The sequence below is a fragment of the Hypomesus nipponensis genome, chromosome 1 (assembly GCF_054491055.1).
Source record: "Hypomesus nipponensis isolate SF chromosome 1, ASM5449105v1, whole genome shotgun sequence".
Lineage (NCBI taxonomy): Eukaryota > Metazoa > Chordata > Actinopteri > Osmeriformes > Osmeridae > Hypomesus > Hypomesus nipponensis.
In genome coordinates this window covers 12,589,804-12,602,896 of record NC_140361.1, presented here as the reverse complement: position 1 = coordinate 12,602,896, position 13,093 = coordinate 12,589,804, and the positions used below count along the sequence as shown (strand labels likewise).

At 49.7% G+C, this 13,093-nt stretch overlaps 1 protein-coding gene across 3 annotated transcripts; it reads right to left on the bottom strand.

The window, feature by feature from the left end:
• Positions 1 to 908: 908 nt before the first annotated feature.
• Positions 909 to 12,782, bottom strand: tspan17 (tetraspanin 17). Of its 3 annotated transcripts, none has more exons than XM_084695375.1 (9): positions 12,214 to 12,303; positions 7,107 to 7,157; positions 6,736 to 6,967; positions 4,997 to 5,143; positions 4,075 to 4,245; positions 3,791 to 3,916; positions 3,625 to 3,672; positions 1,885 to 2,001; positions 909 to 1,706 (listed from the first exon to the last, which is right to left on the bottom strand). In XM_084695375.1, the coding sequence occupies exons 3-9, from the start codon at positions 6,793 to 6,795 to the stop codon at positions 1,641 to 1,643; spliced, it is 735 nt and encodes a 244-aa protein (XP_084551501.1). In that variant the 5' UTR covers positions 6,796 to 6,967; positions 7,107 to 7,157; positions 12,214 to 12,303; the 3' UTR covers positions 909 to 1,640. The 3 variants fall into 3 exon arrangements, with proteins under 3 accessions (XP_084551501.1, XP_084551502.1, XP_084551500.1); XM_084695376.1 differs by having other exon boundaries at positions 6,864 to 6,967; XM_084695374.1 differs by lacking the exon at positions 6,736 to 6,967 and having other exon boundaries at positions 12,214 to 12,782.
• Positions 12,783 to 13,093: the final 311 nt, after the last annotated feature.

Genomic DNA, 13,093 nt, shown 5'->3' with positions numbered 1-13,093 from the left:
CCTGCAGCTGCCCTCACTGGCCTGCGAGGCACGCAGACACGACACACCCGGAGATGCTTCCCAGAGAGGACATTGACACAGGGAATACAAAGTGTAAACTTTGTATTGACAGAGTACAAACACGTAGAAAGTACTACATGATACCTCAGCTTTATGCATAGTAACTATTATCATAATATGGCATTCTTTATCTTTTCTTTTTTTACCATCACCTTGTTAGATTAGTCTGGTTACTGGACTATATATAACGTATCTAAGTCAACATCAAAGCAGCATTCATGTTATATTAGAGATATCTTGCTATCATAAAGAGACTAATCTATCTGTGTTATCAATTACAAAAAATAAGAGCAGTTATCAATGAGATACCTTGAGTAAAAAGGTTAGGTACAGACACGAGTAAGTAAAACACCAAGGCAAACATAAGTTTAAAAAAAGAGTCGATTAGGGATAACTGGCTTGTCCCCGAGCTTTCAAATGGTGCTGGAGGACACAGGGCATCATGGATGCAGAGAACCAGAGTTGGATCAGTAGGTCCAGTATTCAGGCCCCCATATCTGCCTCACCCTGTGCTGGAGAGATGTTCTGAGAACAACAAGAGGTGGACCTCCCCAAAACGCTGCCCTCCCACATAGTTCCCTAGCCGCGACCAGAACCTGGAACAGTAGAGAACACAACTAGTGCAGCTGAGTCCCAATGGGAACCAGCAGGAACCTAGCATGGAGAACAGAGTGGAACTGGGGACACGGTCCTCCTTCTGTGTGTCTGTGTGTGTGACTCGACTAGACAGGTTCTGATGTGGTAGAGAGGCCTGGGGAGAGACATGAAAGTGACTGCTTGACCTTCTCAGGCCAGGAGAGGACACAGACTGGACCCCTCCCCCCCACCCCGCGCCCGCCCACGCCCAGGTGATACGATGATGTCATCATAGTGCGACACCTCTATGGTGTGAGACATTAACGAGGCCCTCGGCTGAAAACATCTCCATATCAAGGGCAGAAAAAAAAAAAAAAAAAAAGTAAATCAACACACATCTGAAATTCTTAAATAGGAATGTTCCCTCCTGGCCTGGTAGAAGAGATGTACAATAGCTGGCTCCTGTTCTCTGGCAAGGGGGTTTAGCAAAAGTGGTTTCATGCCTACCAGATTGTTTCTTAGTGGTGTATACATCATACAAGGTTAATATAACATCAAACGACTCAGTGAGCAAGCTAGGCAGCCAGAACCCATCTCTCCACATCCTGGAGGGGGAGTCTTAGTGGGCTAGTCCTTAAGAACCAGACCTTAAAGGCCTTTCAGAAGGGCTTGTCAAATACCTTAGAGAGGAATGAAGCTGCTATGCTACTCATGAACTCAGATGAGGCTTGATCCATTTTCTTCCAGTCTGGTAGCTGTCCAACAACAAACCTCACTGAAGACGGGAATTAAAGAAGGATCTAGAAGTGGAGTCTGATTCTCAAGTTGGCTTAATAAGACATCCACAGGGATCCCCTGGTTGTGTGTGTGTGTGTTTGTGTAAACCCTTGCCTGGAAAGTCAGTAAACAAGTGCTCTTAGGAGTCTCTGAACAATTAGAGGGATGTATGGGGGGGGGGGGGCGGGCTTGGCAGCATGGGGTTCCATCTCCTCAGCCCGAGCACATCACCAGTTGGCCTTGACGGCTTTGACGTCGCTCACCAGGTTCTGGGCCAGGCAGATCCCGAAGATCTGCTCGCAGGGAGACAAGAAGTGATATTAATCACACCTCACTCACTGGGAACCTCTACAGGAAGTGATATTGGTGACAATGGGTGTACGTGAGGAGTTTTTCCACCAGCAGGTGGCAGCGATTACACAAAACCCACATCCATCCACGATCATTGCCCTGGAGGAGGATGATATTTACCTGTAAAAGTGCAACGCCCACAAACATTCCAGCCACCACAATGAGGTTATCCTGAAGCCACTTTTCAAACTGGCCCACGCAGCCCTTTGTGTAGATATACTTCTGCTGATCCAGCTCCTGTTCAGGATACAACAACAAATAGAAAAAAGCGTGAGAAAGACATTCGAGAGCAAATCAACACAGTCGAGAGTGCCCTTTGGACCACAGTGGAGTCAGAGCAAACGCCTTGACCAAGCGTGCGACTGTGTGATGCCTATAGCAGTTAGGCCACGCCCCATGTGTCATGGTGTGTACACACTGCTCGCTGGCTTCACTGCTCGTGAGGAGGGTATCCTATCGGACAGACAGTCACAACTGAAAGCCTACACATCACAGTGTTGTAGAACCAATCGAATCATCTTCACGGAGGGGGGGGGGGGGGGTGACTAGAGGAGGAGGGCTCTCTCTTTTCGTCCTCGATGGCCCCGGAGAGCGCTGCAGAGGAACACGCCCCTGCGACAAGGTGGCCTTTAGAAGAGCCAGTGTCACTGACACTAGGATCGGTGGAGGAGAAAGGGACCTGGTAACAATGCTGTCTTTGTTGGCCTCCAGGACACTCCACCAAGGAAGCCTTTGTTCCCAGGCAACAAAAAAAAAAGAATAATGTGAACCTCGCTCTCCGCCAATCAAAAGGCAGCCGGGTTCCCCGGGCAGCCAATCCAAAGGCTAGGAAGTCTGCGTGTCGTTCCGACTTCCCCTGGAGCTGTTTTAACCTTCTGTTTTTGTTGCCGTGCTATTCTCTGCCTGTTTGTCTCCTTTCCTGCCCCCTACCCCTGTCCGACCCAACCCTCCACAAACACATCTGCCACAGGAACTCACTGCTGCTCCCAGATAGAGTTCCCATGGAGGCTGTGAAGACTGGTTCAATGACAGAAGGGAGTGTTTACAATGGCGTCCTACTGGCTGAATGGAGGCTGACTGCAGGGCTGGGAGCTGTCAGCACCACACCCACATACACAGAAGATAGAGAGTGAGACACACAGACAGAGAGAGACAGAGAGGGAGACAGAGAGAGAGAGAGGGAGAGAGAGAGAGAGAGAGAGAGAGAGAGAGAGAGAGAGAGAGAGAGAGAGAGAGAGAGGGAGAGAGAGAGAGAGAGTGAGAGAGTGAGAGAGAGAGAGAGAGACAGAGAGAGGGAGAGAGAGAGAGAGAGAGAGAGAGAGAGAGAGAGAGAGAGAGAGAGAGAGAGAGAGAGAGAAAGATAGAGGAGAGAAAAATAGACAGAAAGGAGGAAGGAAAGCAAGAATGAGAGGGACAGGAACAGAGACAAAAAGAGAAAGAGAAGAGGGAGGGAGACAGGAGGCGGTGAACTGGCATAACCAACTGGAGTCCCCAATTAAAGAGAGTAGTAAGGCTGTTCTCAAGGCTATAACGGGAGACCAATTATCCCTGCCAGAGAAGCAAACTGTTATTGAGGCATGGAGCAGAGTGGAGGAGCAGGGTTGAGGAGTAGGAGCCGGGGAAAGCAATTTAACCCTTCACCCTCTCCTCATCCCTGAACCATGTAGGAGAAGACAGGGACAGCAGAGAGGAAAAGGGCAGGTAACAGACAGGAAGTGGTCCGGTAACAGACAGGAAGTGGTCAAGTAACAGACAGGAAGTGGTCCGGTAACAGACAGGAAGCGGTCCGGCAACAGACAGGAAGCGGTCCGGTAAACAGAGCGTCATGGCGGGTAAACGGGGGAGAGAACAGATACCCACCCCTTGAAGCCTGACGTCATAGCCACACTGTGTGTTCAGGACATCCTCCTGGAAGAGAACAGGGAGAACCATCACGACCAGGCCTCCGCCGTTAACGGGGATGTATGTCTGTCTGGCAGGTTATGACTGAAGGCGTGTATGTGTGTGTGTGTGTGTGATCACTCACAGCCGGATCCTTCACGCAGCAGGAGAAGGGCACTCCGCAGCGTTCCCTGCTGGGGTTGAGCTCAGTACAGTTGAAGTAGATGTTCAGGTTCCAGTCGTTTGGCCCGTGAGCTCCACAGCAGGACCACTGCAGACACAGGAGGGACAGGTGAGAGATCAGGGGGAGGGGTGGACCAGGAACCAATCAGTAGTGCTCCAGGAATGGAGCCAGATCCTACCACGACTTGGGCAGAGATAAGAGAGGGATGTTTAATCGAGGTTCCGTATATGGAGGTGGGTTCGTACGTATTCCTGGGCGAAGTCGATGAGGTTCTGCAGGTCGATGTCGTCCCGGTAGGCCTTGACGTTGTTGTTGATGAAGAGGTTGAGCTGGTCCTTGATCCAGTCCTTGAAGACGAAGGCCAGGATGCCGGCCGTCAGCTCCAGGAAGAAGATCAGGCCCAGGAACACGGAGAACTGGAGGACGGAGGGAACGGTCAGCACACACACACACACTCTCACAAACACACACTCTCACAAACCCACACTCTCCCAGACAGCCACCTGAATCCTCAAACACAGTCCCACCTCCACCTGACTCTAATAGCAGCGCTGTGGTCTGTGTGAGGGGGGGGGGGGGGGGGGCCCGCAGCGTGTCTCTGACAGATGGGGGTGCAGGCTTGGGAAGGCCGTCTCGGGGGGGGGGGGGGGGGGGTTCCTGTGTGACTGAATGAGAACAAGGCTGCAGCCCTGGGGCCCCTCACGCACCATTATGTCATCACTTACTGTAAACGCTGGGGGAGACAGGTGCACTGCTGAACAGCGAGGGTGGGTGGGGAGGGGGGGGGGGTTATAACAACATCCCCATGCACACTATCAGCTCCTTGTGTTCCCCCTGCCACCCCCCCCTCCCCTCCTAACAGCTGGGCTGCAAAGACGCTAATAGGCTTGGGGGCTGGAAGGTGGGGGGGAGGTAATGGCCACGGAGAGACAGGCCTGCCAGAAGCTATTAAGCCCCTCTTTAAAAGAGTCTTCCTCACACGGCTATCAATAAAGCTATGGAGACCGGCGACGCGCTCTCATCCAATCAAGTCGAGGCCGTAGCCCAGGCAAGGGCCAGCCGTGTCTGCCGCCGGTGGTGCCAGCTGCGGAGCCGAGGTGGGAGCGACAGAAGGCGCAAGCGGAGCGAGGCGGCAGGACGAGGCGAAGCGAGGCAGAGGTGACTCACAAACTTGAGTAGGAAGGTGTTTTCCCGGAGTGCGCCGATGCAGCCGGCGAAGCCCAGGACAAACATGACCGCGCCCACCACCATGAAGAGCCACACGGGGTCGAAACCCCCCAGGTCTGTGATGGACGACAGGTTGGACAGCACCCCCTGGAGGACAGGAGAGAGAGAGCGAGAGAGGAGAGAGAGAGAGAGAGAGAGAGAGAGAGAGAGAGAGCATATTGTTACATGGGCCTGGATCCAACATAAACAACCCATCCATCCTTAAGCATTTCCTCTAAATAGCCACTGTTTCTCACTTACGTGAACAGACGTTGGCCTTCTTCCCAACACGTCAACCCCCCATCCTTCACACACACCCTTCCTAGAAGTGATCTTCCTGCCACTGTGTCTGGCACTCAACTCTCCCAGGCTTGGGCCCTATTCCAGCACTTCTTAAAGACAACCTTCTTTTGACATTTCCTTAAAACAATTAGAGTGCCCAGCACCACCGGCCCTGCCAGTCAAGGTCTCCATGCCGGGCTGGGCTGGGTTGGGCTGGGCTGTCCATCCACAGGCTCCACCTGGGACGCCCTCCTCCCCAAATGAGGAGCACTGCTGCAGCCCACAACACTGGCTGTGTTGTGACGGAGCCTGGTCTCCTGGCTGATTCATGTTTTTATGAGATAGAACTTTCAACAGCAGTATTGATTTCTACATCAGAAGCATTTTTGTCATAAACGTCTGAAGCATTCTCTTGTTTGAGGTTCATGTTGTTTAATTGTGACTTGTTTAATGACATGCTCTTATGGTTCTTCCCATTGGCACTTATTTAATTTTCACAATGTATGCTTCATGTTCTAGCTATAGGCAATGTTTTGGGGCTCTCGTTGTTATGATCAGTGACCTGTGCACTTTTGTAAAGCTCTCTCTTGGAAGTCGCTTTGGATAAAAGTGTCTGCCAAATGAATAAATGTAAATGTTAAAGCAGGCTGATGTTGGATGCTCTGGGCCGATTGGAATAGATACCGCAATTTATTATCTCACAATTATTTTAGTTTCAACAAGGGTGGGTTCCACTAATTTAATCACAAGGATCCAAGAAAAATTAATAAATCTTGATTGATCGTTAAAACCCTGCAAATCATTTCCATAGTCATACACAGATGGACTCTGTCCCAGACAGGTAATTACCTTCGATTACAGAACGGCGACACTATTTCTGCAATTACGCTCCGACTTGGTCCAATTTCCAGCTAATTAATGAGCTGATTGACCATTCAGGAATCATTAAATCAGTTGGAATGAGGCCTGAAAGGGCTCATCTTTCATGCAGGGCTGGGCTGAGGCAGAGTCTGACCTTGTGGTTTCTAGTGAGATAAAGAGATAAAGGCGAGCCCACCCTCCACCAGGACTTCCAGACAAATATAACTGCAATGTAATCTCTGTTCCAGACTGACGGTCTCAGATACGCAGACATTAACGACTATGTCTGCGTGTGTGAAAATGATGATATGTAATGACAAGCATGTGTATCCTTATTAAGGCTGCTTATTTGCGGCCGTACTGTAAACAGGGCCTTGGGTATGCGGGGGAGGCTGCAGGCACAACCAAAATGAGTGTGTTCCCATGTCAGGCTTCGCAACGCACCAAGAGCATTCCCACTCCCAGAGGGGTGGAAGGCCATGTAAGCTTGCTACCTTAACACAACAAGCTGTTTACAGCCTCAAAAAAAAAACGTTGGTCATAAAGTAGACCTTTACCTCAGAGCATGCCTGGACACGTCCCACCAGCAGCCCTGTCCAACGCTTCTGCAACGGCATGCTACCGCTGCTGTCACAATGCTACCTGACTGGAGTTCACGGTGGGCTATCTCTGGGGCCATCCTGACCTTTCCTGACCGGTTTATCAGATCCAGCCCAGATTCACCGCGGCGTACAGCCCGGGCTCCAGGATTTGTCAACTGGTGGCTGCTCTCGGCTCGAGCTCAACTCACTGTGCAAAGAAGTTCGCTTTGTTACTTAGGTAACAGCCAGAATAATAAGCAATGGAATGTGAGGTATTCTACTGTAGGCTGTTCCCATTTCAACCTGTGTGTGTGTGTATGTGTGTGTGCGTGTGTGTGTGTGTTTACCTTTTCCGCCCATGCCCACAGTCCTATTGCAAGGAACGAAGCTCCAAGTAACTGAAAAACAATCACACATCATGTTGAAAAGACTGGTTAGATGTCAAACTGTACAACACCAACACTACTCATTTTATAAGTGATACACCCACACAGAGCCACACACAGACCCCCAGAATAGACTAATGATGGCCTTGTGGTTCCAGTCAGGACTTTGAACAGATTCCTTGGCCTAATTTCAAGGTTCCCGTCCAAAAGACTGTGATTTCCGGAGTTCCTGTAGGCTGGGCCTGTCTTTGCCAGTGCCATGCGTCTCTGGGAGGACTGCAGGCCCTAGAACAACCAGCAGCAGCCAGCCCCAGACACATGCCTGAGACCCAGGCTGTTGCGTCACTGGTAACCTGTGTGGGAATCAGGCACTGCCAAGATGTCTGAAATCCAGCTCTCGACACACGCGAGCACACCTCAGCACAGACATGCAGACACACGTCCAGTCCTCCTGATGTGTGCTCCCTTATGAGACGGTTCGTTATGAACATCATCTAATGGTCCACTTCTACGATTCACATGGATGGACCTTAACGAATTGTTCCAATTCAACAAGCCTAACTTAGCCAACGCAGACTCCTTTGTTTCTTATTGTGATTCATAGCAGATGACCGTCGGAATTGTATAATCGTGTTACAATAGCCTGATATAGCCTAACACAAAGGCCTATCTTTAAATTAAGATGCATTAGGCCTTCATTGTTAGAGCTAAATTAAATCAAGCCACAGGCCTAGAAATTCAATTTGCGTTGTCCCATACCGCCCAACAGAATGATGCAACCGCCACCCAAGGGCCTACAAAAAACAGCCCTATACTATACCTAACAACAACGCTGATATCCATATAGGCTAGTCACTCTCCATGGAATGTTTCAGCCAGGGGAGTGTGCAGGGAGTCTGTACTAGGACTGGTAGTGTGCAGGGAGTCTGTACTAGGACTGGTAGAATGCAGGGAGTCTGTACTAGGACTGGTAGTGTGCAGGGAGTCTGTACTAGGACTGGTAGTGTGCAGGGAGTCTGTACTACGACTGGTAGAATGCAGGGAGTCTGTACTAGGACTGGTAGTGTGCAGGGAGTCTGTACTAGGACTGGTAGTGTGCAGGGAGTCTGTACTAGGACTGGTAGAATGCAGGGAGTCTGTTCTAGGACTGGTAGAATGCAGGGAGTATGTACTAGGACTGGTAGTGTGCAGGGAGTCTGTACTAGGACTGGTAGTGTGCAGGGAGTCTGTACTAGGCCTGGTAGTGTGCAGGGAGTCTGTTCTAGGACTGGTAGTGTGCAGGGAGTCTGTACTAGGACTGGTAGTGTGCAGGGAGTCTGTTCTAGGCCTGGTAGTGTGCAGGGAGTCTGTACTAGGACTGGTAGTGTGCAGGGAGTCTAGTATTGAGGGGCTCCAGAGAAAGCCGGGGTAAATCAGGCAATCAGAGATCAGATAGGGCAGGTCACCCTATGGCGTAATCCCATTTTCCGCGAGCTCAAAGTAATCCACGCAGATTAGGGAGCCTGGCAAGAGCCCTGGGAGAAGGTCCCAGCTACTACACACTGTGTTGTGTGTCCCTCATCAGGATGCTATGCATGTGTGTGCGTGTGTGTGTGTATGAGTATGTGTGTATTGCGGTATGTAGCTGGGGGTATATAGATTCCATCTTAAAATGCAGTGCATGACAGTGTGTGTGTGTGTGTGTGTGTGTCTGTGCAGGTGCAGGTGCAGGCTAAAGGACCACAGTGAGAGTGTGCAGGTGTGTGTACAGCGATGGTAATGGCTGATGGGCGGAGGATGCCGCTGGGATTACTACTCCTCGATGTGATGTCTTTCTGAGACAGACGATCTTATTAACCTCTACTGAACTGTGGACAATCCCTGCCCAAGGTGATGCTTCACACACACACTTGATTTCAAACAACAGCCCTCCCCAAGCCCCTGTTTCCACACAGCTAACACTGGTCCATTAACACGGCCACAATGGTGTGTGCCTGTGACACAGAACACCTCCCTGGCACAGTGACAATCAACATGGAACAAACTCCAGAACAACTCGTGAAATTCAGCATTTCCACTCATTCCACACACCGTGACTGTGTCGGCTGATGCATTTACCAGGGGGCACCAAGCTGCTTACTGTACATAACCCTGCTACCTTCCCAGGGCCACAATACCTGCCTATCTGCCAAGCAGGAACACCCCAGTCAGTCAGTACAACCCAGGCCAGGAGAGAAGCCTCCATGGCTGATAAAACAGATCGAATCTAGTTAGCTGGGCCACTTGGTTTGAGCTTAACGAGCTCTTAATTACAGCGTGCTGGGCTCCTAAACACCTCACCAACCCGGGTGGAAAACACGCTTAATTACTCGTTGGAGGAATGGGCCTATTCTGGGCACGTGGGCTAGGTGTTATTTCATGGGAGAGAGAGTGTGTCAGTGACAAGCTCCAGTGAGAGGAGCTGTAACAGATCTACACAGCTCTCATTAGTCTGCTGCTAATACAGTTACTGCACAATTAGTCTGGGCTGGATATTATTCTAGGGTTGTGTTTGAGTCAGCCTTTAGGACCACTTCCAATCCCCCATTGTGGTCTCTGAGACACAGGCCAGCCTACACTATGCAACCTCTTCACAAACAGCTGTGTGAGGTTCACCAGCATTGTTTGCAAGTAAAAAAGAAGATGTGATGTCGGCATAAAGACTTCAACTCTAACCTACATTATGCCATTTTGCCTCTGGTTTACCTAACCGATCCAGTTTTTTTTTTACACCCAGCCCAGCCCACCCCACACACACACACACGCGAGGCACAGCTTGTCATCGGCCAACGGAAACGCAGAACGTGCCGGAACACGCTGCTCTGCCTCTGAGCTGCAGGAGAACTGGAGGGCTGAGATGAGTCAGACATGTGATTCAGTCATTCCAAGACAATAAGCGCTCAATTACAACACAGTGAACTTCCCATCAGGAGAGCCCCAGCCCTCCAAGAAGAGTCCACAGGGATATGCTGCGATGCAGGCCAAAGTTCTGGGATGCTGCTAGCCCACAGATCATTGTGTGTGGCTGAGATTCCCTCTCTCTCATATCTGTGACCAAGTCGTGGTGCGGGATGATAATGTTCTGCTAGACAACACGGAGGAGGAGGTGGTGGAGATGGAAGAGGTGGTGGATATGGTGGAGGAGGTGTAGAAGATTGAGAAGGAGATGGAGGAGGTGGTGGTGGAGATGGAGGAGGTGGTGGAGATGGAGGAAGAGGTGGTGGAGATGGAAGAGGTGGTGGAGATGGTGGAAGAGGTGGTGGAGATGTTGGAAGAGCTGGTGGAGATGGGGGAGGTGGTGGTGGAGATGGAGGAGGTGGTGGTGGAGATGGAGGAGGTGGTGGTGGAGATGGAGGAGGTGGTGATGGAGATGGAGGAAGAGGTGGTGGAGATGGTGGTCCAAGAAGAACAGTATAAGCAGTAAGTGATAAAAGGTGGGAAAGGAGGAGGGGGAGAATGAGGTGGTGGTTAAGGAGGCGGAGAAGGAGGAGTGGGGCATGAGGCTCCCAGCTCTTGATGAGCTTGGTGGGATCTAATGTGTCAAGAGGAAAACACATACCCTGAGCCCCCCTCACCCCACACACCCCACCCCACACACACACACATCCTTTGTTCTCACACATTCAGTGTGTTTGCTTGTGACAAACAATACTGTCACACTGCGTCTGAGCACAATAGCAGCCCAGACACTGAAAGGACTGTGTGAGGAAAGGAGAGCCTGATGACGCTGGAGTCTGCATGGCTTTATCCCTCGCAGACACTGTGTGGGAAGACCCAGACACGCCATTCCCTCACCCACACTCATGATATATTAATGCAGAGCAGAGGAGACATGGTTGTGGAGGGCGGGGGGGAAAGGCCGTGTGAACACAGATGCTTTTCAGAGATGGAGAACCGGGACGTGGGGGTGTGGTGGAAACAGCAAGCCCCCTCGGTGGAGCAGGCTAACCCCAGCGCTGAGGAGGGTGGCTAGCAGGAGGCTGGAGGGTACAGGAGACAGACCGGGAACAATGTGGGAACACAGGCCAGTCCTCTGGAAGACACCTGTGGGTATGGCGTGTGACGCCTTCCCCTTGAAAAATGGAGAAAGGTTTGCGATACACGGGGGTGTTTATCACAGTCACAACTCTCGCTTTGAGATCTGTGACTTCTCTGGGGAGAGTCATGGCTCTTTGTGAAAGAGAGGGATGAGTGGGAGGTGGATGAGGAGGAACAGGAGGGCAGGGGCCTCTAAGGAGCACAGGAGATGATTAGTCAGGCCTGCAGTGAGCCTCCATAACACGGCTTGAGTTGATGCCCACGATCCAGGGCTCCAGTGGCCCATAGCTCACTGTCATTAGGGTGGCTGTTGGAGGCTGAACTACGATGAGATAAGCCCCAAGGAGTCATTACAACAGGTTAATAGTCAAGGCTGAGATTAAAAGGATGTGTAGGGGCCGCTAGCTACCGACAACAACACACATAGGCTCCCCTAGTTTCAAAAGATTTACAAGGACTATTATTTACAAGGACTGAGAGGGAACACAACTATCTCTGCCTCTTTCTCTCTCTGTCACTGTCGACAATCTCTTCATGCTCTATCTCTCTGTCTCTCTCTCTCTCTCTCTGACACAGACTTCTCCAACACACATACACATACACATACACATACACATACACATACACATACACATACACATACACATACACACACACACACAAGAGATGTATTGCCAATTGACCTTCCAAAGCCCAACATTGCAATCATGTTAGAATGGTGAGATATGTCTCGGGAAAACCACATTAGATTGCAGTATGCAAATGCACAGGCCAAAACCATCGCAGCTATATTTCCTGATAAATTATTTAACCGTGATTTATTTATATCGTTTCATCATCTCACTGCGGCATACTAGGTGTCAGTGACGGTACCTTTCTGGTACCACGCTGACTTGGTCAACCCACCACACTGTCATTCATCCCAGTCACAATGTAACAACAGTGTTATAAAACGGATAACTACAAAAAGTCCATTATTATTTGACAACTTATCAACGGAAAGTCAACTTACCCAAAATATGATGTTAAATCCAAACAAAAAGTATTTCACGCAGCAGCTTACTTCTGCTCCTTTGAAATGATGATGTTTTCTACTCATTCTTCCAAGCGTCGAGGCTAGCAAATTAGCTAGGCTAATTAATACACTTTAAAACTTATTTTGATGCACTTGTGTAGCATTTAAGCTAAATAACTAACGTTCCATTACAATCAGTCGGAAACATTAGCTAGCCAGCTAGCCAGCTAACTTGTAAGCTAGCCAGCCAGCCAGCTTATTAAAATCAGAGACACTTGGCCATTGAGGTACCCAGCTAGCTAGCTAGTTAGCTAGACAGCTTACTGTAGGTATTGCTGGCTGACAACAAATCCTTGGGCGCTTTGAAAGGTAGCGACAAAAACATGCATTCGGCGTTGAATCAATACTCTTGTGGCAAAAATATTAACGCTAAGTGAGATCAAAACACTTTTTCTTTAGTAGAGTTGCCGTGAATTCCTTTCGATTGTTGCATTTATTCTTTCAGCATCTACCTTGTTGTGAATGTTCTGACAACAACCCTCGCTGTCAAATAAGGAAACGCATCCCCAGCCATTGTGTGCTGGAAGGTTGGAACAGTGAACTCTGGTGGCCACTTTGAAGCAGTGTCGTTGTTACTATCTGGACCAAATGGAACAAATATATTTGTAAGACAAATGTAATAGACAAACTGCGCTCAATCTTGAGGAGCAAATAGGTTAGAAATCACGCATTAAAACTTGTGCATCAAAAAGATGAATTATATAGCTAAGATCACATGTGAATACAGGTAGGCTAAATGCAGCATGCACGAGTTCTATCAAAAGTGGTAACACCTCGTTGGGGAAGGGATGAGATTATGAAACTAGCCTATTCAGCA